At 42.0% G+C, this 23009-nt stretch overlaps 1 protein-coding gene across 3 annotated transcripts; it reads right to left on the minus strand.

Moving 5' to 3' along the window:
- Positions 1 to 1356: 1356 nt before the first annotated feature.
- LOC102471751 (ubiquitin-like modifier-activating enzyme 1) lies at positions 1357 to 20444 on the minus strand. 3 transcript variants are annotated; one of them, XM_006140566.1, is made up of 26 exons: positions 20328 to 20444; positions 20140 to 20198; positions 19888 to 20056; positions 19666 to 19800; positions 18340 to 18446; positions 17994 to 18084; positions 17759 to 17891; positions 13796 to 13893; positions 13547 to 13693; positions 13259 to 13435; positions 13047 to 13151; positions 12873 to 12953; positions 12426 to 12495; positions 12303 to 12388; positions 9537 to 9702; positions 9207 to 9403; positions 6696 to 6760; positions 6310 to 6505; positions 5612 to 5686; positions 5313 to 5496; positions 3216 to 3304; positions 2930 to 3022; positions 2603 to 2794; positions 1917 to 2018; positions 1713 to 1813; positions 1357 to 1578 (listed from the first exon to the last, which is right to left on the minus strand). In XM_006140566.1, exons 1-26 carry the CDS (start codon positions 20442 to 20444, stop codon positions 1443 to 1445), a joined length of 3171 nt encoding a protein of 1056 aa, XP_006140628.1. In that variant the 3' UTR covers positions 1357 to 1442. The 3 variants fall into 3 exon arrangements, with proteins under 3 accessions (XP_006140628.1, XP_014444002.1, XP_014443999.1); XM_014588513.1 differs by lacking the exon at positions 1713 to 1813 and having other exon boundaries at positions 1439 to 1578; positions 20328 to 20427; XM_014588516.1 differs by lacking the exons at positions 9207 to 9403; positions 9537 to 9702 and having other exon boundaries at positions 20328 to 20427.
- Between the last annotated feature and the right edge of the window lie 2565 nt (positions 20445 to 23009).

Here is a 23009-nt window from a genome sequence, read left to right on the forward strand (position 1 = left end):
CCAGGGGCCACGCGCTGGCCCGGGGGCCATGCACTGGCCCGGCGACCATGCGTAGGTGCAGGCCAGGCGGTCACATGCCAGCCCCGAGTGTGCGAATGTGCGCTGGACCCAGCGACACCTCCCCTTCGCCCGCCTGGCGAGAGAAAGGAAGGCGACCTCGGCTAGTCTGTGCTGCAGGAGCACCGGACACACCCAGTGCCAGAGGCAGCGGGGGCTGGGCAGCCCTAGCGATGGAATGCAGAGCAGAGCCCAGGCTGTGCAGGCCTGGGCCCCGGTACTGATACTCTTAACTATTCCCTTAATGAAAATATAATTTAAAATTCTGAAGGAGAGGACTGGCAAACCTGTAGCTGAATATACCAGGAAGAACTAGTAGGACAATTTTTGTACAGATATTCCCAACCAAATAATTTCCTAAACAAAGGTAGCTTATGTTTTCTGCATTGGTAATTCCCATTCTTTCGAAGTTTTTTATCTTTCGGCAAGAATCCATGGTTATAAAGGACAGTATGCAAAAGTGGATTAAGACCAAGCTTACCAGAGAGGTGTCTCAAGATCTAAAGTGTATGTTCAACTAAGAGTAAAAACAAGTACAGCCCATACTAGTGCCAAGCACTAAGCACTTTGCAGACATGACATACCTTTGTTTCTCCCAATAACTTTTTGCTCCGTTATTATACACATGAAGAATCTGGGAGACAACAATTAACAAGTACTGACAAGACATACAAAAGAATTCAGACCCATAGAGCCAGGTCTAGAATCTCTCTTGAAATCAGTATGGCAAGTAGCTTAAAGTAGTTAAGATGTATTACAATTTTTTTGGAAAAGGGTTAAGAGGTGTGTGCTTGCCAAGAGCGACAGAGTAAAGGAGAAAGCACTCCTCAGTGGATAATTTAGCATATTCCCTAGCGGACTGGCCTGGGACTCCTAACCATAAAATCAGCCATGTAGTAAAAGGATTGTTTTATCACTAAGTCAAAAGCCAGCCCACGGCTAGATTTCACACACAGAACAAGTGTAAACTCACTCTATAGTTTTTGTGATGTCATTTAAGCAATGAGGACAAGAGGAATGAAAATCCCACATTTACAGAAAAGTGAATTTAACCTTCCGTTATGTAGCCTTGGAGAGTGGGCAAGTTCTATGCTACTGGTGTGGTATTCACTCTTTTTTAGATAGATTTATCACCTTAACCTGTGCACTGTAGGAGTCCATTCCTACTCAGAGATGACAGGACACTGGACCTTGCCAAAACAAGGACACACTACTACTGAATAACTCTTTATTATGAATTCCAATTCTCAACACAATAGAAGGAAACAGCAAAAATAAAGTTCATAGAAAAAAGGCATGTGATCCTGGATGGGCTTAGCTCTTGTCACAACTAGAACAGATCTGGAAGTACACTGATGAAGCCTAATATAAATGATGGCCAACGGTCAGCGGATGATGTATCGTACATAAGGAACCTCGATGTCCTCTCCACTCTCATCATTGCAACACAGCTCAAGTACCAGAGCCTGTACGTGGTGGCCCAGTTTTTGCTTTGACACACGAGTCACAATCTCCGTCATCCTAGGGACAAGGCACCAGTAATCACGTTGAGAAAGGCAGATGAGGGTAGAGAAAAAAGAAAGTGAACAGAGCAGTGTACTTAGAAGTTCCAGACTCCCATTCAATTCAGGGCCTCCCCCAAGCTGCCAACTCACGGCTGGTCCAACCGTTCCTTAAGCTTGGTAGCTGGCATGAAGAAGGAATATAGCATGGATACCCCATGGGAGATCATGGTGATCTCCAATTTGTGCTCTTTCTGGCAAGGGTAGGATGGAAGAGGAGAGAACAATGTAAGATGAACACACAAATCATCTGTATACCACCAATGTACACGGTTACAGAAAAAGAGGGGGCCTTACCTTAAAGTAGTTTAGGAACTGCCTGAGGGTCATCTCCTCTCCATTAGCCTGTAATCCTTGTACATCAAAACGATCCCACAATGTCCACTCTCTATTATAGTACTAAGGAACAAAGAATAGACATGTATGACAGTGACCATCTCAGAAGACCTTACCCTTTTCAGTAAACCTTACACATTGTACCAGACTAATCATAACTGTCTTTTGTTCAAAACTTTCCCATGATCTTATTACAGCTTGAGTAAACAGCTAAAATCTTTATAATGATCAACAAGGCCACATACCAATGAGAAATGGCTCTTTCATCTACCTCTAATCCCCTTTATTTTAGCTCTTAATGTCCTGTAAGTACACAGGCCCTCATTTCTAAAATGTTCTAGTCACATTCATACTTTGTACAGATGCAAAAAATTACATGAATGAACCAACAGGTAATACACAAATTACAAAAAAAGGTTTAAGTATATGGGGCTGGCAAGTGGCATGGTGGTTAAGGGTGCTGGACTCCCACGTGGCCAATTAGTTTAAATCCTGGACCTGGTACTTTCTTTCTCTCTCTCTTTCTCTCTCTCTGTGTACCCATCTCTGTCCCTCTATGGTGAAATAAAGAATAAAGAGAAAGAAAGAAAAGAACGAACTCTTCCTGATGGTCAACATCAGAGGCTTCTGCACATGCAAGCCCTTACCTGGTGATAGGGTGGAGCAAGAGGCTCAGAGAAACTGAAGAAGGGTATGGCCAAGTTGATGAAGCCATTCTTATAGGACTCCAGCTGTCTGTGCCCCTGGACCACCTTATATAGCTCCAGACATACAAGGCCAACTATAGCTGCTGTTGTTGTGGCAATGGCTGGGATGATCTTCCCTGCAATCAGCTTGCTCTATGAGACAGGAGGAGACCAGCAGAGGTAGTCATTTCAGAGGTGGAGCTTAGAAAATAGTAAAATATGAGTGTGTCAAATGTGGAAGACTTGAGTTTGAAAAAGAAAGTAAGTTTAAGTTGAGCCTGTCATTACCTTATGCCTGTCTGCAGGGGGAATATCATAGTTTTCTGCTCGGAGGTTGGATGCAGCAACAATAAAATCAATATGAAAGTTGCTGTCATCGTCCTGTAGTGAATGGGTGGGAAAAAAGAGAGGAAGGAAGGTCAGAAGACAAAATTATTTCCAGGCTACTGAGGACACAAGGACCTTCCACAAAATTACCTGCCAAGGACCAACACCTACTGCAAGCCCTTAATCCTAACAAAAGTCTGAGCCACTGTTAGTACCCCCTCCCCACCTCAGGGTTCTAATCCAGCACCTTCTCAAAGTCAATAGGGTACATCTTGAATCCAGGGAGTTTGTCTGGACTGGGAAGTGTGACCTTGAGCTCTTTCAGTTGGCTGTCATCTACGGAAAGGGAGAGAACACTGTCAATCATTGGAACCCAAGCTAGAGTAGGACAATAAAGCAGGATTCATGAGTGGGTCAGAATTTGTTCTTGTAGATAAAAGACATAAAGGGGAGACATTCTGGGAAACAGTGGGGGAAGGAATGTGTAACAGAAAACATCTCAAAAAGAAAAAAACAGGTATGGAGAACACAAAAGCACCTAAGTCTGCAAACACTGCAAAGTAGAAAAAAGGCTATTAAGAAAGTAGGTAGACAGTAGATTATTAACAATGGTAAAAAGGGTAAGTAGTCCAAAATAATCAACAACTGATAAATGGATATATTGCATGGGATATATACATACATGGATTGCTATTTAGCCTTAAAAGAAAAGGAAGTACTAACGTTCTGCAACACAAATGGACCTTAAGGACATTACACTGCAAAAATAAAGCCAGTCACAAAAATACAAATAATAATTCCACTAGAATTAGTGGAATGAGGGTTCCTAGAGCTGTCAACTACATTCACAGGCAGAACAAGGAGAGGAAAACAGTAAGATAAATGTTTAAGAATCATAGTTTCACAAAATGGAAAAATTCTAGAAACTAGATGCAGAATAGTGTTAGTTAACACTACTGAAAAGAACACTTAAAAACAGAGGATGGGGACCAGCAGTTGGCATAATGGCTATGTTGTTGGACTCCCATGTAGTCAACCATGGTTCAAGTCCTGGACCCAGTGGCTTAAACTCATGCAGGGTGAGTGTGCATGCCCAAGGTCCCAAGAGGAGAATGAAGAAGGGATTGTGGTGTGGCCATCCCTCCCAGGGGGTGATTCCTTGCTTCCTGTCTCTCTGTCTCTATTTTTCTAGCAAGTGCACACACCCTATAGCACAAAACAATTCTCCCAAAATAAAATAAGAAACAGAGTATGGCAAACTTTGCAAGTTTTAAGCACAATAAAAAAATAAAAAATAAAAAAGATACAAACTGTGCAACATGGAATAGGAAATCCTGAAGAATGACAAAGGAAGTGAGAAGACATGGGCCAGGAACATGATAGGGATACAGTCCCATTAACTCAATGGTTAAATGCAGACAATTAGGATTCAGATCATCCCACATGACTGACTACAGTTCAAATTCAGGCTCGAACTATTTAAAATACATCATCAGTCCATACATGCTCAAAATCTTGATGGGATGGAGAAATGGAGAAGCAACTGTGGCAAAATCACACGCCACTCAAAGTGCTTTCTGTTTTTGGTGAGTACACATGTCCACTGATCCAACAATAAGAAAATGGAGATAAGAGTTGTGTGGAGCACAATACATGAGGGAAATTGGGTAAATTCAGACCAGAAATGAGAAAATATGGGAAGAAATTTGAAGAGGAAGAAACAAAGGGGAGAAAAGGTACTTATAAGGCCATGTATAGAGGATAATAAAGGAGAAATAAAGACAGAATGATACACAGAGAGACACATGCAGAAAGATACATGGTAACAATTTAATACAAAAGGAAATAAAACATCTGAGGTGAGAATATACACACAAAAAGACATACAGAGACAGTACAGGTCAGGAGACAGAATGGGTAGAGAGAAGTCAGTGAGAGTTGGAAAGCAGAGATGTTGAAAAGGAAATGAGAATGTACTTGGAGAACAATGCAAGGGTAAACAAACACACATAGGAAACCTGAAGGGTATATATGTGGACAGGAAGATAAGGAGACCTGGTAGGAGATAAAGAAGGCAAATTATCAAGAGAGATGTGTCCAGTGGTACTAATCATACCTTTCTTTCCCAGATAAACAGGAAAAGAGAACAAAGCAAGGCAAAAAACACATACAAAAAGGGCCACATAAGTTAAAGGTTTCTTAAAACCAGAGCCTTAGCCAACCATCTTTATTTAACAGAGAAGGAACTGAGAGCAAGGACAAAGGGATTGATTAATGAGGAAGCTTAGCTGGACAGGTCCAAATGGAAATGGTGACACCTGGACAACTGGACAAACATCCTCACCAACAAAGGCACTCTGCAGTTCCAGGTCAGAAACATGGATCTTGACGCCAGACTTAGGTGTGAACTCAGGGACTTGCACAGAATGCAGGACTGTGGCCACTGCAGCTCGGTCTAGGGAGCCAGTCAGCCCATAGGTCTGGGCAAAAAGGTTGGCAGCAGCCATGACATAGTCCAGATGCAGAGGCTAAGTAAAGGCAGGACATGGAAAAGTGTACATATCAGCTTTTGAGTAAGAGCCTCCACTTACCTAACATCCACCTACCCTCCTCTTGTCCCAGGATGCCAGGGAGAATACTTACATTGTTGACATCAAAGGTGAGTGGGTGTGGACAGCGTTTGGGCCCAGACCAAAATGGGGCTCCTGAGCTTGTGAGCTAAAAGGATTGAAAAGTTGTGGGAGAATATGAGTTGAGAGAACTCTAGCAATCTCACCTTGTGCTTGAGGTCTAAAGTCTCATCTGGGAACTCACTTTGTTCCAGAAACAACACAGCAACCGAACAAACTCGAACTGTCAGGCACCATATTAACTTTGTACTAATAAATCTAAATTAACACAAAACTTCTATACGTCACCATTATTCCTGCTTTACAGAAGAGAACACTGAGGTTCTTGGGGAAAAAAAAAATGACATGCCTTACTGTCAAATGAAATCAGGTATGACTCACCCCTATGAAGAAGGGAACAAAAACACAGTCCCCTATTTGAGGGGAAGTGACTAGGGGTCTAAAAAGTCTATGCACAGAACACTGGTTTAATTATTTTTCTGAGATAACCACACGCCTGCAGAAATCTATTCCTAGTCATGAGATAGCTGTGACAGCTAGATTAACAATAACGAACCATGTTAAAATGAAGTAGCAGGCTACCTACAAATTGTATTTTAACAAAGAAACACAAGTGGTGTACAGGTATATAGTACAACACAACTGTTTTAACACTGCTTTACAGGCTCCCCTTGCATGCTGGGCACAAGAGCAAGAGAACTAAACCAATACCTGGTCAGGAGGGAAGTTGTGAAGCAGCTGCTGGATGTTGTGTGAGTACTGGGTGTGCCAATGGTGGCATGCCCAGGTCACACAGTCAGCCCATGTGTGTGGTCGCTGTAGCACCAGGCTGCGCTGCACAGCCTTCAGCACTTCAAAGGGCTGGGAACCAGTCAGCTTCAGCGTCCGCTCCAGAAATTTAGGGTCTCTATCAGTAATTCAAAGGGGCAGAGAAGAGAATTACTAGCTTTAAAGAGTAGGCCCACTTTCTCCACAGAAAGCCAGTACTGATTTCTAATGGTTAAGAGGCTCAAGCATTCATAAATTCATTCAAAAATTTACCATGATAGGGAAAGCAGGGAGAATGACCCTGGTAGTAGAGCATTTGAGTTACTCACGTGAGGTAATGGTTGACATTTTCTGCAGGCTGCTTGAAGAGGCCTTCAAACTCATCCCGGGCCCACTACAAAGTAAATGGATTACATAGGACAACAGTGGAGAAAAATAGGTTTCTGTAGGCATTAGAAAAACCAAGTAAAAAAGAGCATGGTTGCTCTGAAGGAACAGAAATGTGAGGTCTTCCAAATGTAGCTCACCATTTCTACAACTTTGCATCTCTATCTCAAAATTACATACTAATGACCCTAATCCACACAGAGATGACACAAATCTACTATGTAACAGAACCTAATTTTTAAAAAGTATGTTCAGAAGCAAGTGGCATAGATGTTACAGTTACTAATCTCACATGGACACTCAGTTCATGTTCTGGACTCAAAGGTTGACCATCATGCGGAGCACAAGCATGTGTTTGCCCCAAATCCCGAGTATGGGAAAGAGATTGTGGTGTGACCATCTCCTTTGAAGTGTGATTCTAGTGAGAACATGGGCCCTATAGCCAAAAAGAAAAAAAAAGTATATTTGCTATTCTGGGTGTACTTTGTTTCAATGGAAAAGAAAAACTTCACACTGTAAAGTAAACAAAGACAATCCCTAAGCAGAGCTGGGGAATAAGCAGAAAATGAGAAACATAAATAGAGATTGCTGATCATAATACTTTTTGCTTTCTGAGAATGATAGTAGCTAAAGAATCATCACTGAAATGGTCTGGAATCACCCAAACACTGGAGATTTGTTTAAATCTCATTCCTGACACATTCTACCTGGTTTTATGACTTCACACACATAGGATAACATCTGTCTCTCCCTCATTTGTTAAATTTGCCAGTGTGTGTGTGCACTCTCTGAGGAGGGTAGGAGAGAAAAGAAAAACATAACATAAAAGGATTGTTGCATAAACAGGGAATGGCAATGCCATAAATCCCTATTCCTTTAAGTCAGATGTGACATATGCACATATATGTACTAGCATGCTTCTCAGGCTACTTAGCCTTAAGACTATTAAGTTGTTCAGACTAAACCATAGTCTGACTCCCTTGCCTTTTTTTTTTTTAAGGTTTTCTTTTTTGTGATAGTGTGCATGTGCTCAACAGAGGCAGTGAAAGCAATGTGAGAATGATCCCCTCAGAGTGAATGGCCACACTGAAATTTCCTCCTTATTCTCTTCCTGGGATTTTGAGGAAACTACACATAGATCATCCAGCATTATTTTCAAGATTCCAGGTCTAGAAATCAAACCAGTCAGCTATGTGGGAGACCAGCACCTTAACAATCACATCACTAGCTACAATCACCTTGCCTCATTTTAAAGAAATGAATTACAACATTTATATAAAGGACTAACAAATATATATAGTCCAGAACCCATATTAAGTACTAAATACTGGACAGAAGTCCTGTGAGAGACACTGTGTCATCCATTTTTACAGAAAACAAGTCTGAAAGCTCAAAGTTACCTAGCAATTTTTTTTTGAGAGGTTTTTGCTATAGGGTGCGTGCACTCGCCAGACAGAGACAGAGAGACGGAAAGCGAGAAATCACCCCCCCAGGGAGGATGGCCACGCCGCAATCCCTTCTCCTCCATTCTCCTCTTGGGATCTTGGGCACATACGCACACACGCCCGGTGTGAGTTTAAGCCACCAGGTCCGGGACTCGAACCACGGTCGACTACATGGGAGTCCAGCGACATAGCCATTACACTAACTGCTGGTCCCTAGCAAATTTGTTTTAAGATCCTTTATACAGACTCTCTTTGTACTTTAGCAGAAAGTAAGTGAAACAAATTTACAAGAGTCTTATGCACATATGCTACACAGCTGGAGCAGACATTTATTAAGGTCCCAATACAAACATACTTGTTTTGTATCTGCTGGTTTAGAAGGGTAAGTGACAAATACAACTTTTTCTACTTCCTTGTCTTATCAATCTCATATCCTCCTGAACATCTCCTCTAATAGTGCAGTTAAGAAACATCCTATTGGCAAAGTAGTTATTAGGCTGAACAAGAAATCAAATTAAGATTAGTTCTGGATGCCAACTTACCTAGATGTGTTCACTTTGTCCAGGCTAGATAATAAATATGGTTTTATATGTGAATACATTATACAAAAAGAATTATCCTGATAAAAGCAGCTCTTGAGTACATTTTGAGGACCAGTTATAAAAACTCAAATATTGATTTATTATCAAATATATTTCATTAAGTTAGGGGATATGGACAAATTCATTCTGTTTAACATGAAAATAGTATTGTTTACATAGTACACATTCTCACTTTTTAGATGTATAAGGAATTATATATGGTTTACTTTCCCCTGGATGTTTCCAGAATATCTTAAGAAAATATTTTTAAAAAGAGATCATTTCTAAAAACTTAAGCTTGTGAATGAAAACATGAGGGCAAGATATTTGGAGAAGATACATGCTACACTAAGACTTGCAGCCTCTAAATGAAATGATGACCAAGACGTGTTTCCCTTCAATATCCCCTCTCCCCAAGGGTGATCACCTGAAGAGTGTGCTCAATGGCATTGGGGAAGTTTTTCAGTGTACAGATGGGAACAGACTTCTCAGGTGGGTCTTGGCTGGAACTGTAAGACTCAGTCAGAAATGGAATAACCACCTGCACATTGCCCTTGGTACCCAGTGTGCCTGACTCCAACAATGGTTTACGGTAGTACACGCAGCGACGGTCCATGTACAAGCCTAAGGGAGATGAAAGAGAATACAAAGAGAACCGGGAGAAGAATCTTGGAAGGACAGGAAGCTATGTACCCTCAATACACATCCCAATATACAAATACAACTCTGCCCTTCTCTGCACCCATTTCAAACTCACGGGCATCTACATTGTCCAGAGCATTGGCCACACCATCCAGGTTTTGAAAGAAGTCATCATCATAGATACACTCTGTTTCAGGGCCCACACGGTTTTGATGACTTACCACTCTTATGTGAGGATTTATTTGACATACAGCTGTAGCAGCTGTGTCAGACTTTAATTTCTGCAAAGGGATGAGGAAAAATGTTATGCATGCATTTATCGAGAAAATTTTTACAGAATAATTCTAAGGATTGATTTAATTAATAGCGGATGAGGCCACAAACTCAGAAGGATCCAGTTTTGTAGAAAAATATGTTACACTACTGTGACAAATGTGGCAAGACATGAGCAGAAAGGAAAACACAAATAGAAAACAATGGATCAGATACCTTTTTTTCTTGATCAACATCTACTATTTTTCAGATAATGGCAACTAGAATGAGTCAGGGTAGATATACCCAAATAAAAGGTACAGGCAGAAAGTATTACTTAATATGCCCAAGTCATATCACATTCCATTTTCAGTCTCCTTCAACTGAGTCCTCCTTTTACTACACGCTAAATTGTGTGCCATATCCCCACCCACCATGTGACATCTGTTTCTTAACTAACTACAAAGTACACTGTAATTTCAGGACTTTTCTCACCTGCAAACATCCATTTTCTCCCCAACATCCTTGAAGTCCTTATAAAAATACAGTCTTTCCAATAAGGCCTTCCTTGCCTACAATGCAAAGCATTCTCTACCTGTTTCTAACAATACTTGTACAATATTTTTCACATTCTAACAATCTGTTAGTGTACCCATTATCTTTACATAATGATCTCAAAAACAATCTTAAAAATAATTTCCATTATGTAGCCATTATTATTTCCCAGATCAAAATTCAAATTGAAAAAATATAGGAATAGTAGTACATTTTAAATGCAATAAATCCATTACATGTAACAAACATTTTCATAAAAGAAAATCCCCTCTTTCTAATATAAAACTTCCGTGACAAGCTCACACTGTATTAATATTTTTGCAAAACCCTTCGTAGGTTATATAATCTCTTCAGGTTAGCTGGATTCATACAGCCACTGTATTGAGTGTTTTACATGTTCCATGAAGAATGGGAAGACTTGGGAACCAGCAGTTAGCGTAATGGCTATGTTGCTGGACTCCCACATAGTTGACCGCGGTTTGCTTCCCGGACCTGGTGGCTTAAAACTCACGCTGGGCGCATGTGTGCGTGTGGCCCAAGATCCCGAGAGCAGAATGGAGGAGAAGGGATTGTGGCATGACTATTCCCCTGGGGGGTGATTTCTTGCTTTCTCTATCTATGTCTCTGGCGAGTGCACACGCCCTATAGCGAAAATCTCCTCCCCCCCCCCGCAAAAAAAGAATGGGAAGACTCAGCATCAAAATGAGTATTTAAATGATAATATTTTAAAACATTCACCAGACCTTGATGAGTGATAAGTGTTTTAAAGTTTAGCTGGTTACCAAATGTCATCTCAAATTTTACCAATATTCACTGGTTTGTTTTACACCTTGAATGGACTTTTAGCTAATGCTGGATTTTCTATTAACATTCCCTTGTCATTTGGAAAAACAAGTAGTCTCTGAAAAGTTCACAGAAAGTATGGACAATGAAATAATTTTGTATGAATTTGAAATGTTTTTGCCCCAATAACCTTGTATTTTAACTGTAATTCCAATGAACTTTTAGAGGCCTTTTTGACTATTTTTTTTTTTTGAGAAGTTTTTGCTATAGGGTGAGTGCACTAGCCAGACAGACGGAGAGACAAAGAGACAGAAAGCGAGAAAGCGAGAAATCACCCCCCAGGGGGGATGGTCACGCTGCAACCCCTTCTTCTCCATTCTCCTCTCAGGATCTTGGGCATGCATGCACACGTGCCCAGCATGAGTTCTAAGCCACCAGGTCCAGTACGTGAACTGCGTTCAACTACGTGGGAATCCAGCGACATAGCCATTATGCTAACTGCTGGTTTCTGCCTTTTTGACTATTTACTGAGTAAGGAAAGGCTTCATAAATTAAAATGAAATACTCCACTTTCATTTCGTAAAACCAAAAAAGACTAATTCTGAATATGTGAAAAAACCATTGTGGAGATGGTTGAATTGCCTGTGGTCAACGCAGCCAGATCCTATGTGGCCAACTATGTAATTTGAATCTTAGCTCCAGTAGCTTGAAAAATATGCCAGGGTATTTATGCACCCAGAATATCAAAAAGATAGAGGGGATTGCAGCATAGCAATGCCCTGCTGAAAGAGTGCTTTCTCCCCCTCACCTTCACTCTCTATTCCTGATAACTCACTCTCTCTGTCAGTCAGTTAATGAACTTAACAGGGATGCAACAGACTCAGTACAAAAAGCTACAGACCTCCAGAGGACACTGGACAGCACAGTGAGGATTTCTCGGTTACAGTGAAGCCTCGTGTTATAAAGCATAAAACAAGTAAAGATTCTGGGAATAACAACAATGACCTTTACATAAAAATTCCTGAATAATCCCTCTGTAAGGAGCTTCATAGTCCTAGTCTGGCAATGACTGAAAATCAAAGAAAACGAAAGTGAAGGGTGGGAGATATTTCTAAAAAATTACCAATGAAAAGCCTTAAGAGGTATTCAATAAACATGATAAATAGGAGACTGAATGGTAGAAAAAACGAGACAGGTTGACAAAAATAGGTGAAAAGACCCAAGACAAAGCAGAAATAAACAAGATAGTAAGGGACATTAACCTGCCCAACCCTAAGTACGCCCCACTCACTGTGACATCCCAGGGCCGGAAGAGAAATTGTCGATTCAGATTGGACTTCTCAATGGTGTCCATATCTGTAACTGTGATTTCCCCACCTTCTCCACAGCCTAATGGTATTTTTGATTCCCCCACCTTCTCCACAGCCTAATCCAATCATGGCAAAGTTCTTAAGCAGCTCACAGCCAATAGCCCCAGCACCCACCTATAAGGTGGCAGAAAAAAAGTGAGTCATGTCAGAATAACTGAGAGTATACCCCTGTCAAGGCCACCTATCACACCTCATTTCCCCTGGAGATAGCAAGAGAGTGTAAGAGGACCTAGCACATACTTAGAACTACATAGTTAAGTTCCAGGGCCATAAAACCTATGGTTATCTGAGATAAAAGGCACCTGGGAAGAAGGCTATGAGAGACAAATGTATTTATGAGACTTGCTTTCAATACACAGAAAATGAAAAGGAAGGTACAATCATGGTTATGATAACCAAAAAAACCCTCCCTTGGGAGGCAGGAGAATCTAGAAGAGGTGGGTACTGATCAAGAGAGATCAAAGTAGAAGGTGCACAAGAGATTCACTCACCAGAAAATACTTCTGCTTCCCCAGCTTCTTTTGTATGTCTGAGCCAAATACAGCCACTTGTCCGTCGTAACGGTTCTGGAGCTGAATCATGTGAAAAAAAGAGAAAGATCAGAAAGAATTGTCCCCGTAGAAGCACTTGCAGTAACTACTTCCCCACAGGCCCCATGGACATACTGGAAGACACTTATCTTCTGTTAAGCCTGCTCTGTTCTCAGGAAGACACTCAAGAGCATCAAAGTACAGCCACTGCATGATAGGCATAAACTTCCCAGAGCAAGCCTGGAAAGAATGTAATCTATGGTTAATCTGGGCCTAAAACATAGAGTAGTAGTAAATAGTAAAAGACAGAGATCACATCAACCATGCATCTTCCCAACCATGCTGACCTTCATGACCTCCTGTGCAGCCAGGCCCCCAATAAAGGCATTTATAGGTGCAAGATCTCCAGCAGCCACATATGCCAGTTTCCGAATAAGGTCCTCATCCAGGATGTCTTGTTGTACTGCTGGCAGAGCTTGAGCATTCACAGCCTGTGCTAGAGCCATCAGTTTTGTTGCATCCTCCTAGCATGCAAAAAGGAACCAAGAGAGTACTAGGACTAATTCAGGAGAGAGAGGAAATCTAGGAAGATGGAAAGGCATAGTTGACCCTGCAATGTTTGCCCATTCACTCACCTCATTGTGTGGCCGAGGTACCCGGTGGTACTGAATGCAAAACTGGTGCAGGGCCTGGAAGCCTATGTGCAGGTGAGCAGGGCGTGCATATTTAGCAAAATCTGTTATCACAAAGTCTGGCTCTGCCAACGAGGCTGTTAAGGATTTCTGTTGTAAGAAGAACATCAGGAAATGTAGTTTTTCATAATGCTGCATGAAAATGCCTCAACCTCATGGCTCAACCTCCCCAACCCCCAAACCTGTACTTACGAAACTGATCTTCTTAGATACTTTGACCTGACTGACAATGCCTCCACGAACATAGTCAGAGAAGCAGGAGGTATCACAAATACTAAAAGTATAAGGACCTGAGAGATAAAAGATGCTGGTATCAATCAATAAATGCAACACACCTCCTACCCCCACCATCCAACAGTCACAGCATCATCACACAAAGTTATATTGTCCGAGCTTAGATAACTGGAGGCTTCTGGCCAAACTCTAGTTAGACATCAGAAACCATCTCCTTTAGCCTCAGAAAGCTCAGCCCCAATAGGGACCCTACTATGCCTAAACACTCCCCATAAAAAACTTCTGTGTTCAATCTTCTAGTTTATGTAACTATCTGGGGGCTGAATCTTTTGTATACCAGTCAATTCAATGTTGAAACTCAAAGAACTGGGTCTTCCTTTGATACTCAGCTCAGTTCTAAAGGGCCCCAATTCCTTAGCTCCTTCCTGAAATGCAGAGCAAATGACAGACATAATGTCTTTCTTTCAACCCTAATTGTCCAAATGCCAGTGCATGTGACTTTTATCTCAGCCCTCAAAGACATATATTTCTAACCCAGAAGTTTAGATCAGATCTAAGATATATACATTCACTAAACTCAAGCTCAAGGATCCCACTAGCTCTTGGACACAAGTTTATTTCAAACAATGTCAGACGTGACTTAAAATTACCACTACTAGCAGATTTATCCTCCCATTCTAAGCAACCAAGAAATTAAAGGGAATGAAACTAGTTTCCAGACATAAGTACAAGAAAGTGATTCCTGAGAACAGACAAACTATTAAGACAAGTAAAATGATCAGCCCAGCTTAGTGAAAAAATAGAAGAAGAAGATAGATAGAAGAAAGATAGAAGAAAGAAAACAAGAACACAATAGATACTGTAGGATGATGTCAAGGTGAGAATTCAGAGGCCAGATAGAGAGTCATAAGACATAGTACCAGAGAAGAGAAAGTGAATGAGTAAGACTCATTCATATATGCTGGAGAGTCTCTAGATCTCTATGCAAGAAAATATACTAGACAAAAAATTCAAAAAAGAACATGTAAACATATATAAAAAGATCTTAATTCTCACCAGACAAGTTCTCACTCCACATTGAATACTCTACACACCAAGTATCCTACTCAGATGGTCTTTCTTAGTAAGATCACATTAGATCCAGATTAAACAATAGCTCTGAGGTGATCTAATGTTAACTAGTCTTTCTAGGATAAAACTCGAATTAAAAATAAAGAGAAAAAAAGTCAGAAGTTATTTTATCAAATAATAACCTTTCATCAGCTTGAGTTCTTTGGCATCACAGATCTCTGGCTTTAGTTTTCATTAATTTTTTAGTTTTGGGCCATTATTTACTCAAACTTTTTTGGTCCTACCCCTTACTCTATACATTAGTGTACCTATATTATGCCCCCCACCCCCCCGAGGTTTGTGCTCTAGGGCACATGCGCTCACTGGAAAGACAGACACACAGAGAGTGAGAAATCATGCCCTGGTGGGATGGCCATGCTGCAATCCCTTCTCCTCCATTCTCCTCTTGGGATCGTGGGCTCTCAAACACACGCACCTGGTGTGAGTTTAAGCCACCAGGTCTGGGACTTGAACCGCGGTCAACTACATGGGGTCAACTACATGGCTACATAGACATTACACTAAACTGCTGGTCCCATTGTACCTATATTCTTCACCTGTAGCAGTTTAACTTGAATTGTTTTGTATCTTTCAACTCTATCATTAACATACTCATGACTTTCCAGAGCTTTTCAAACATACAGGTATTTATTGTAGTTTGTATTCCTGCTTACTTATTTTATATCTAAAATGAAATAACCATTTAGGTATGAAAATATCAGTAAACACAACATATGTTAAAAGTAAGAAACTAGGGACCAGCAGTTAGCATAATGGCTATGTCGCTGAACTCCCAGGTAGCTGACCGTGGTTTGAGTCCTGGACCCGGCGGCTTAAACTCATGGACATGTGTGCGTGTGTGCCCAAGATGCCTAGAGGAGAATGGAAGAGAAAGGATTGTGGAGTGGCTGTGATTTCTCATTTTCTATCTCTGTCTCTTGTCTTTCAGGAGAATGCACATACCCTATTGTGAAATCCTCTCAAAAAAGAAAAAGAAACTGAACTAGCAGGTGACATGGTCATTAATGTACTGGATTCTCTCATGATCAACCAAAGATTGAGTCTTAGATCTAGTGGCTTAAAATTCATGCTGGAGCACCTGTGTGCACGTCTGAAATCCTAATAGGAGAATGGAGCAGGGACTGTGGCATGGTTTTCCATCCTGGGTAGTGATTTCTCACTGTCCCTCTGTCTCTTTTCTCTCCAAGGAATACATCCACCCTATGGCAAAAACCTAGAAACTATCTATGACAAAACAAAGGAAAAAGGAAAACAAAAACAAAACAGAAAAAATAAAGAACAGAAGAGCTGTGACAAAAGTAGCTTAATCTACTTGTAGCAGAAAGGTAGACATGACAAAACAATTAGTCAAAAAATTACTATCAGTAACTTTTCTATTTGATTAAGATAGTAAATCTACAGATAAAATAAGTAATATCCCAAATATAATTAAAAATACTAAATTGTATCATAATAATCTTAAGTATTTGAGAATCAGTAAAGGGACCAGCAGTTAGTGTAATGGCTAGGTCACTGGACTCCCACAGTTACCCGTGGTTTGAGTCCCAGACCCAGTGGCTAAACTCACGCTGGGCACATGTGCATGCATGCCCAAGATCCTGAGAGGAGAATGGAGGAGAAGGGATGGCAGCGTGACCATCCCCACAGGGGGTGATTTCTTGCTTTCTGTCTCTATCTGTCTGGTGAGCGCATGCGCCCTATAGCAAAAACCTCTCCAAAAAAAGAAAAGAAAGAATCAGTAAAGAGGCAGCAGGTAGTGTGGTGGCTAAAGCACTAGTTTCACACATGACTGACCATGGTTTGAGTCCTAGTCTACAGCTAGAGAATCATGCCAGCCACATGTATGTACCTGCCCAATATCCCAGGAGAAGGAAATCTGGAGTGGATGTCCCCACAGTGGGGACCCTTTCCCACTCATTCACTATCTTTATCAAGCAAGCACATGGACACTATGACAAAAACCTTAAAAAAGATACATTTAAAAAGGCAAAACATCACTTGCAGATCCACACTAACTCAAACATAGACTACTTCCTTGAGCACAAGAAAATTTAAATGTGGGTCTACAGGAAACAAAAAAATAACTGGGTAAAATTGTTTTGTTTTTATTCATAAAGGCAAAAAAAATTTAAACTGTTTATGATCCGCCAGTATGTAATGTACAAGGAACAGCAACATAAAGGCTCTGTGTAAGTGAGGAGGTAAACTGTTAATTACAGACTATGATAAAAACACACTAGGGATCAGCAGTTAGCGTAATGGTTATGTTGCTGGACTCCCACGTAGTCAACCATGGTTCGAGTCCCGGACCCGGTGGCTTAAACTCACGCCAGGCGTATGTGCGTGCGTGCCCAAGATCCCAAGAGGAGAATGGAGGAGAAGGGATTGTGGCATGGCTATCCCCCTCTGTGGGGTGATTTCTCGCTTTCTGTCTCTCTGTCTGTCTCTGTCTGTCTGGCAAGCACACACACCCTATAGCAAAAACCTCTCAAAAATAGAAAAAAACACACTAAAGATATACACTGTAACTTTAACAATAAACACTTAAAAACAGAAACTAAGCAATAAAAAAAGACAAAAAAAATGGAACTAAATACTATGGTCTAAAAGTCTTAAGTTCATTCTGTTCCTTTCAGTTAGAATTTATAGACACATCTCTCCAAAGGCCCGGCTCTAATAACAAACATGCCTCCTCTTTGGCCTCCGTTCACCTGAGATGCAAACATGTCTCTGGGCTCACCCATACCTACAGGGCCTTTTTCCCTTTGCTCCATACAAACCAATTCTTACCTAAAACTTTGATCTCCATGGGAGGGGCACCATTGAGTTCACTCATGCCCTGGACTTCGGTAAAGGAGACAAAGTCACCACTCTCAAACCCATGGCGGGCCTCGTCTAGGCAAGTGACAATACCAGGGTTGTCCTGGTTGGAAAAAGAATGAATTTTAGAGGCAAGTGCAGAGATCCAGCAAATAGAGAGAGGACTGCTGCTGCCCACCTTAACCCATCAGACTAGCCTCCTTACCTTGGTGATCATAGAAACCATAGCACTGAGTGGTTGCTCCCCATTGGAATCATTGAGAATCATTTCCTCTCCAAAATCACAAAAGAGTTGCCTGTGGTGAATTTAAACAAGATTGGTATCTGAGACCCACACACAGTGGCACTCCATGAACTGTAGAAGGTCAGTGATACTGGATTAGTAAACTCAGATTAGTGATAGGAATCAGAGAGCATTCACATGAGTACCATGAGAGAAAACATGCAGTATCAAACCCAGTTGGGTGAGTATATGATGAAGGTATGGGAGCTTCTTTGTATGGCTTGTTAGGGGTTGGGAAAAGAATGAAAAGGAAGAGCCACGAACTTACCCAAACAGCCCCCGACTGTCTGCCACCACCAGCCTGATTCCATGGCTGTGACAGAATTCACCCACTTGCATCTGGTCCTCCAAGGGAGTGTTAGTAAGTACTACCGCCTGTAAAGGGCAGGGAGTTTAGCCTGAAGGCCTGGGACTTGTATGAATGAAAATAAGGGAGAACACTAATGGAGGGAGATCGCTAAGGGAGAGATTGGAAGGAGGCAAATTTGTGGATATTAACAGCATGGTTTACTCTTTCAGCACTCTGACAAATATATGAAGTATGTTAGACACTGTGAGGGTAAAGATCTATAAAACAAACAAAAGAATGAATCCCAGGGCATGACAGCAAAGATTAGAAAAAGACAAAGTATGAAGACTAATTTGTTTGGCAAAATACTCATTGTGAGGGAAGTCCTTGTCCCAGTGTGAATGAAGTGCATCTCATGCACTGTGTACCCATTTCTCTACCACCATACTGTAAAAACACCACAAAGCAATCTCACAGTAATTGAGTTTATATTCCCATGAAAATCTACTACCACAGTTCCAGAAGGCAACACACAATAGGAGTGACAAAATGGCTACAACACATAAGCCGCCCCCATGCCCACTTGTTTGTGCATGACTAGTGAACTACCACTGATCTATCACCAGCTTCTAATAGCCAAAGACTGCACCAGGCTACAGCCTAGAGTTGTGAACCATTTTAGGAGTAACATTGAGTTCCATTTAAAGTACTATGTTCTGCTTCAAATACATGTACATGCCTGCCACAGTCATTTGCTCCACCACTTCATCAAGTGTCTGCTCCTTCACAACCATGGAATTTGCCTGAATTCCCTTCCTTGTTCACCAGGATGAGTCCCTTCTTCCCACTCAGGGACACCACAGGTCAGCATGTCAGCGTCACCAGCTCCATTTTCCAGTTCAGCTACTGAACGAAGAGCCATATGACTTCCCATCATATAGACAGGTATCCAATTGCTTAGTCTTACAAAAACTCATAGACTCATTGTTCAGTATTACCACTATTCCTAGTCAACATAAAGAAATACTAACACTGAGAGATTAAGTAGCTTTCTTGTGGTCATACAACGAGAAGGGCTCAAGCCACACATGAAGACAGATATCTATAGAGTTCAATATTCAAAAATACTGTACCATGATGAATGGCCACAGCCTCCCTCCAGGATTCTACAAGGACAGATCCAAAATCAAATTACTGCTTGTATCCCCTAGCCTACCAGCACCTGATATACAGGTACAAAGATAATAAATGTAAGAGATTAAGACATTAAAACCGTATGAAAAAGAAGTTTGTGTTCCAAGGTACCTGGAAACAACCAAGGAAGTCCTTGACAAGGGGTCCAGTGTAGATGTTGACAGGAACATAGCTGTTGAGCTCAGCAAGACGGGGCTGTGATACCTCAGCTCTGTTTTTACCAATATCCTCCTCCCGTAGATAGAACTACAAAAGGGTGTAAGAAAAAACACGAAGTGGCCAAAGTCTGTGAACGACTGACACGGTGACAAGAGGTAGGCTAGGAAGCAGTACCTGAGAGGAGAGATCAGACCACTGGGTGGTGCCCTCATCATGGAGGGTGACAGCTTTGACCCCACCAAGGATGATGTTCTTGGCAATCTCCACACCTAAACCCCGCAGACCTGATACCAGCACACTGGATGACTGGAGACACTTCATTGCCTCATGACCCAGTACATACCTGCCAAGTAAAGTAGGTAAGGGTTTAACCCTAACCTCTCAGTTCCACCACCTCTTTCTCATCCCCACTTTGACCTCACTTACAGCTGGCGTGAGTAAAGACCTTCATCTATCTCAGCATCACTGTTGTTTTTTGACATTTCCTAGAGATAAAGAGAAAAAAATCGTATTATCGGGAGACAGAAAGTCATGAGTGGAATTTGTACAGATAAATAGGGTAACTTCCCACTGGTCATTCTACCACATCTGCTGGTTTCCAAGAAGATACTCACATTGCTCAGTCCTGAGGGCACTTTGAACATCACAGAGCAGGAAGAAGAGCAGTTAGAATCCACCTTTAAATCAGGCCCAGATACACGCTGTTTCTTGGACAGCAGTGACCTAGACATCTGTAGGAAAAGGGAACTGTATGAGGGGTGATACATAAGGGATTGCAATAGCCTTCCTGTCCATAGCAATTCTAAGAGGGGAGGACTTTAGCACTCATATCTGTACTCTAAGTAAGATACAGAGAACATTGTCCAAAAGATACTATGATGAAGTAGAGAGGAGAAGCTGAGCTCAGACGGTTGAGAATCTAAAAGTTCAGTGACCAGCAAGCAGGAGACAAGGGGCTAAAGTACTGAACTCCCACGTGCCAAATATGCAGTTACATAACTGGATCAGTGGTCTGAAATCATGCAAAGTGTGCATGCCCAAGGTCGCAAGAGGAGAATGGAGGATACAGAATTGCAGTGTGACCAGTTCCTTGGAAGGATGAGCTCTCACATTCCCCCACTCTTTCTGTGCCTTGTAAATGTACCCTATAGAATAACCTAAAAAACATTAAAAATTCATTAAAAAAATACTGACCATATTCTAACACCTAGAACTGGGCCTCCTAACCAGTAATATTGAACTCCACCCATGTTGAACCCTGCTCTTGAAGGTAAGGCAGGGACCCAGAGTGAGATAAAGGGGAGGGGTGAATCTCTAATAAAGGATGTTCAGATCATAACCAGGTCAGATGGGGACTGGTGGAAAAGATAAATCCTTGATGATGAACTGTATATACAAATATTCTCTGCCAGTCTCTAATTCTTTCGGAGATTCTCAAAGAAGACTTCAGGTTTATCTGAAGAGACTGCCGAGCTCATTGGGTGTAGGGGTATTCTATAAAATGTAAATCCAGGTTTCAGAATGACAACATTTGGAGTTAGGTAAAGTGGGTACAGACGTTAGTTCTTGGGGTATCTCTGCCTATGATGTAGGGAGAAATAGGTCTGTAAGGACAGAATCTAAGGCCCATGGGGAGTCTCTGAGATCAGCTTTTATCTGAAGAGAAATGTTTGGCCTATAGGGGTTTTTGAAGGTTATGGAGGAGTTAAGCTAAGGAAGAAAAATGTTAGAGAAAGTTCTCTCTTTAAGGGATGCGAAGAACATACGGACACCCCTAAGAATGATTCATTTGGAAAGTGTAAGGACAAATACTAGGATATTAGGCATGAATCAAATAGAAGATTTTCAATAACATATACTCATGAAATAACTAGGAATGTTCAAACTGGTTAAAAATCTATTGGTGAACAGATGAAATCCTGATGTAAGATGTTAAATCTGGGAGCGGATGAGGTTTCTGCCTAGGAATGTAGTGCCAGAGACTCTAAAGCCAGATTTGGGCATCTAAATAAGAATTCTAAACCTGGTGAAACCATGGGAAATTCCATTCCCATATCCCTCACTAGCATCTCAAGTAACTGTGAAATAAACCTAGCTTAGAGACTGAAGAAGTCCTTCACCAACCTCTCCAAGTGGTCAGAGGTAGGGAGTGAGCAGTAGGCAATGTGTGTGTGTGTGTGTGTGTGTGTGTGTGTGTGTTTGGCAGGGGGGCTGGGAGGAAAGGTGAGGGAGATGGAAGGGTGGGGAACAAGTGAGGATTGAGAGAGTAAAGAATCAGAGGGCTGAAAGGATGAGAGTGGGGGTTTGGGAAGTAAGGCATGGGAATGAGAGAGTGGGTGGTGGGGAGAGAGAGGGGAGTGGGAAGGTGGGAGTATGGAGGAATGGGGAAAAAGGGAGAGGGGAGTGAAAGAGAAATGGGAGAGAAGGGAATGAGGAAGAAATAGATGGTGGGGATAAAAGAGATGGTGAGAATGGGGGCTGGGAAATTAGAAGTTGGATAATGGGGAGTGTGAGGTAAGGAAAAGAAAGGGAGTGTGAGGGTGGGGAGTGGGAAAGTATGAAAGGAGTGGAGGAAAGGGAGGGTGGGGAGTTAAGTGAGAAGAGTGAGTGAGGACAGTGAGAGAGAGGACAGTGAGGGAAAGTGAATAATGGAGAAAAAGGGGAGTGCAGTGGTGAACGAGGAATGGGAGGGTGGGGGTTAGGGAGGTGAGAAGTGAGAGGGGGATTAGGGGTGAAGGAGGTAGAAATTAGGGGCTGTAGAGGGCTGAGGAAGGTTAGGAAATGGAAAGTGGGGGTGTGGGACAATGGAGATGGGGAATTAGAGGGGAGTGGGAAGTTTGGCAGTGAGAGAGGGGGCCGGTGGAAAGAGAAGAAGGGGGAGGGTGGTGAATGAGGGAGGTGGAAGGTGGGTAATGAAGGATATACAGAGTGAGAAGAGAGAGGGAGACAGTGAGGGCAGAATATGGGGTGGTGGTGAAGAAAAAATGGAAAATCTGGTGTGAAGGAGGGTGTGGAGTGATAGTCATGGGGGAAAGGTGAGAAAGAGAGTAGACTGAGTTGAGTGAGAGAATGAGGAAGAGGGAGAGTGGGGAGTGAGGGGTTTGGGGAGTGAGGGGTTTGGGGAGTGAAGGGGAGCAGGAGAGGGGAGTGGGAAGGTGAGGAGGGAGGGGGAGACTGGAAAGTGAGGGAGGAAGGTGGGGAGTGATGGAAGAAGAGTAGAGACAGAGGAAGGTGAGGGGGAGGAATGAGAGGAGAGTGGGTAGTAGGGAGAAGTGTGTGGGGGGTGGGAGAGTAAG

The sequence above is a fragment of the Tupaia chinensis genome, unplaced genomic scaffold, assembly GCF_000334495.1.
Source record: "Tupaia chinensis unplaced genomic scaffold, TupChi_1.0 Scaffold000037_22, whole genome shotgun sequence".
NCBI lineage: Eukaryota > Metazoa > Chordata > Mammalia > Scandentia > Tupaiidae > Tupaia > Tupaia belangeri.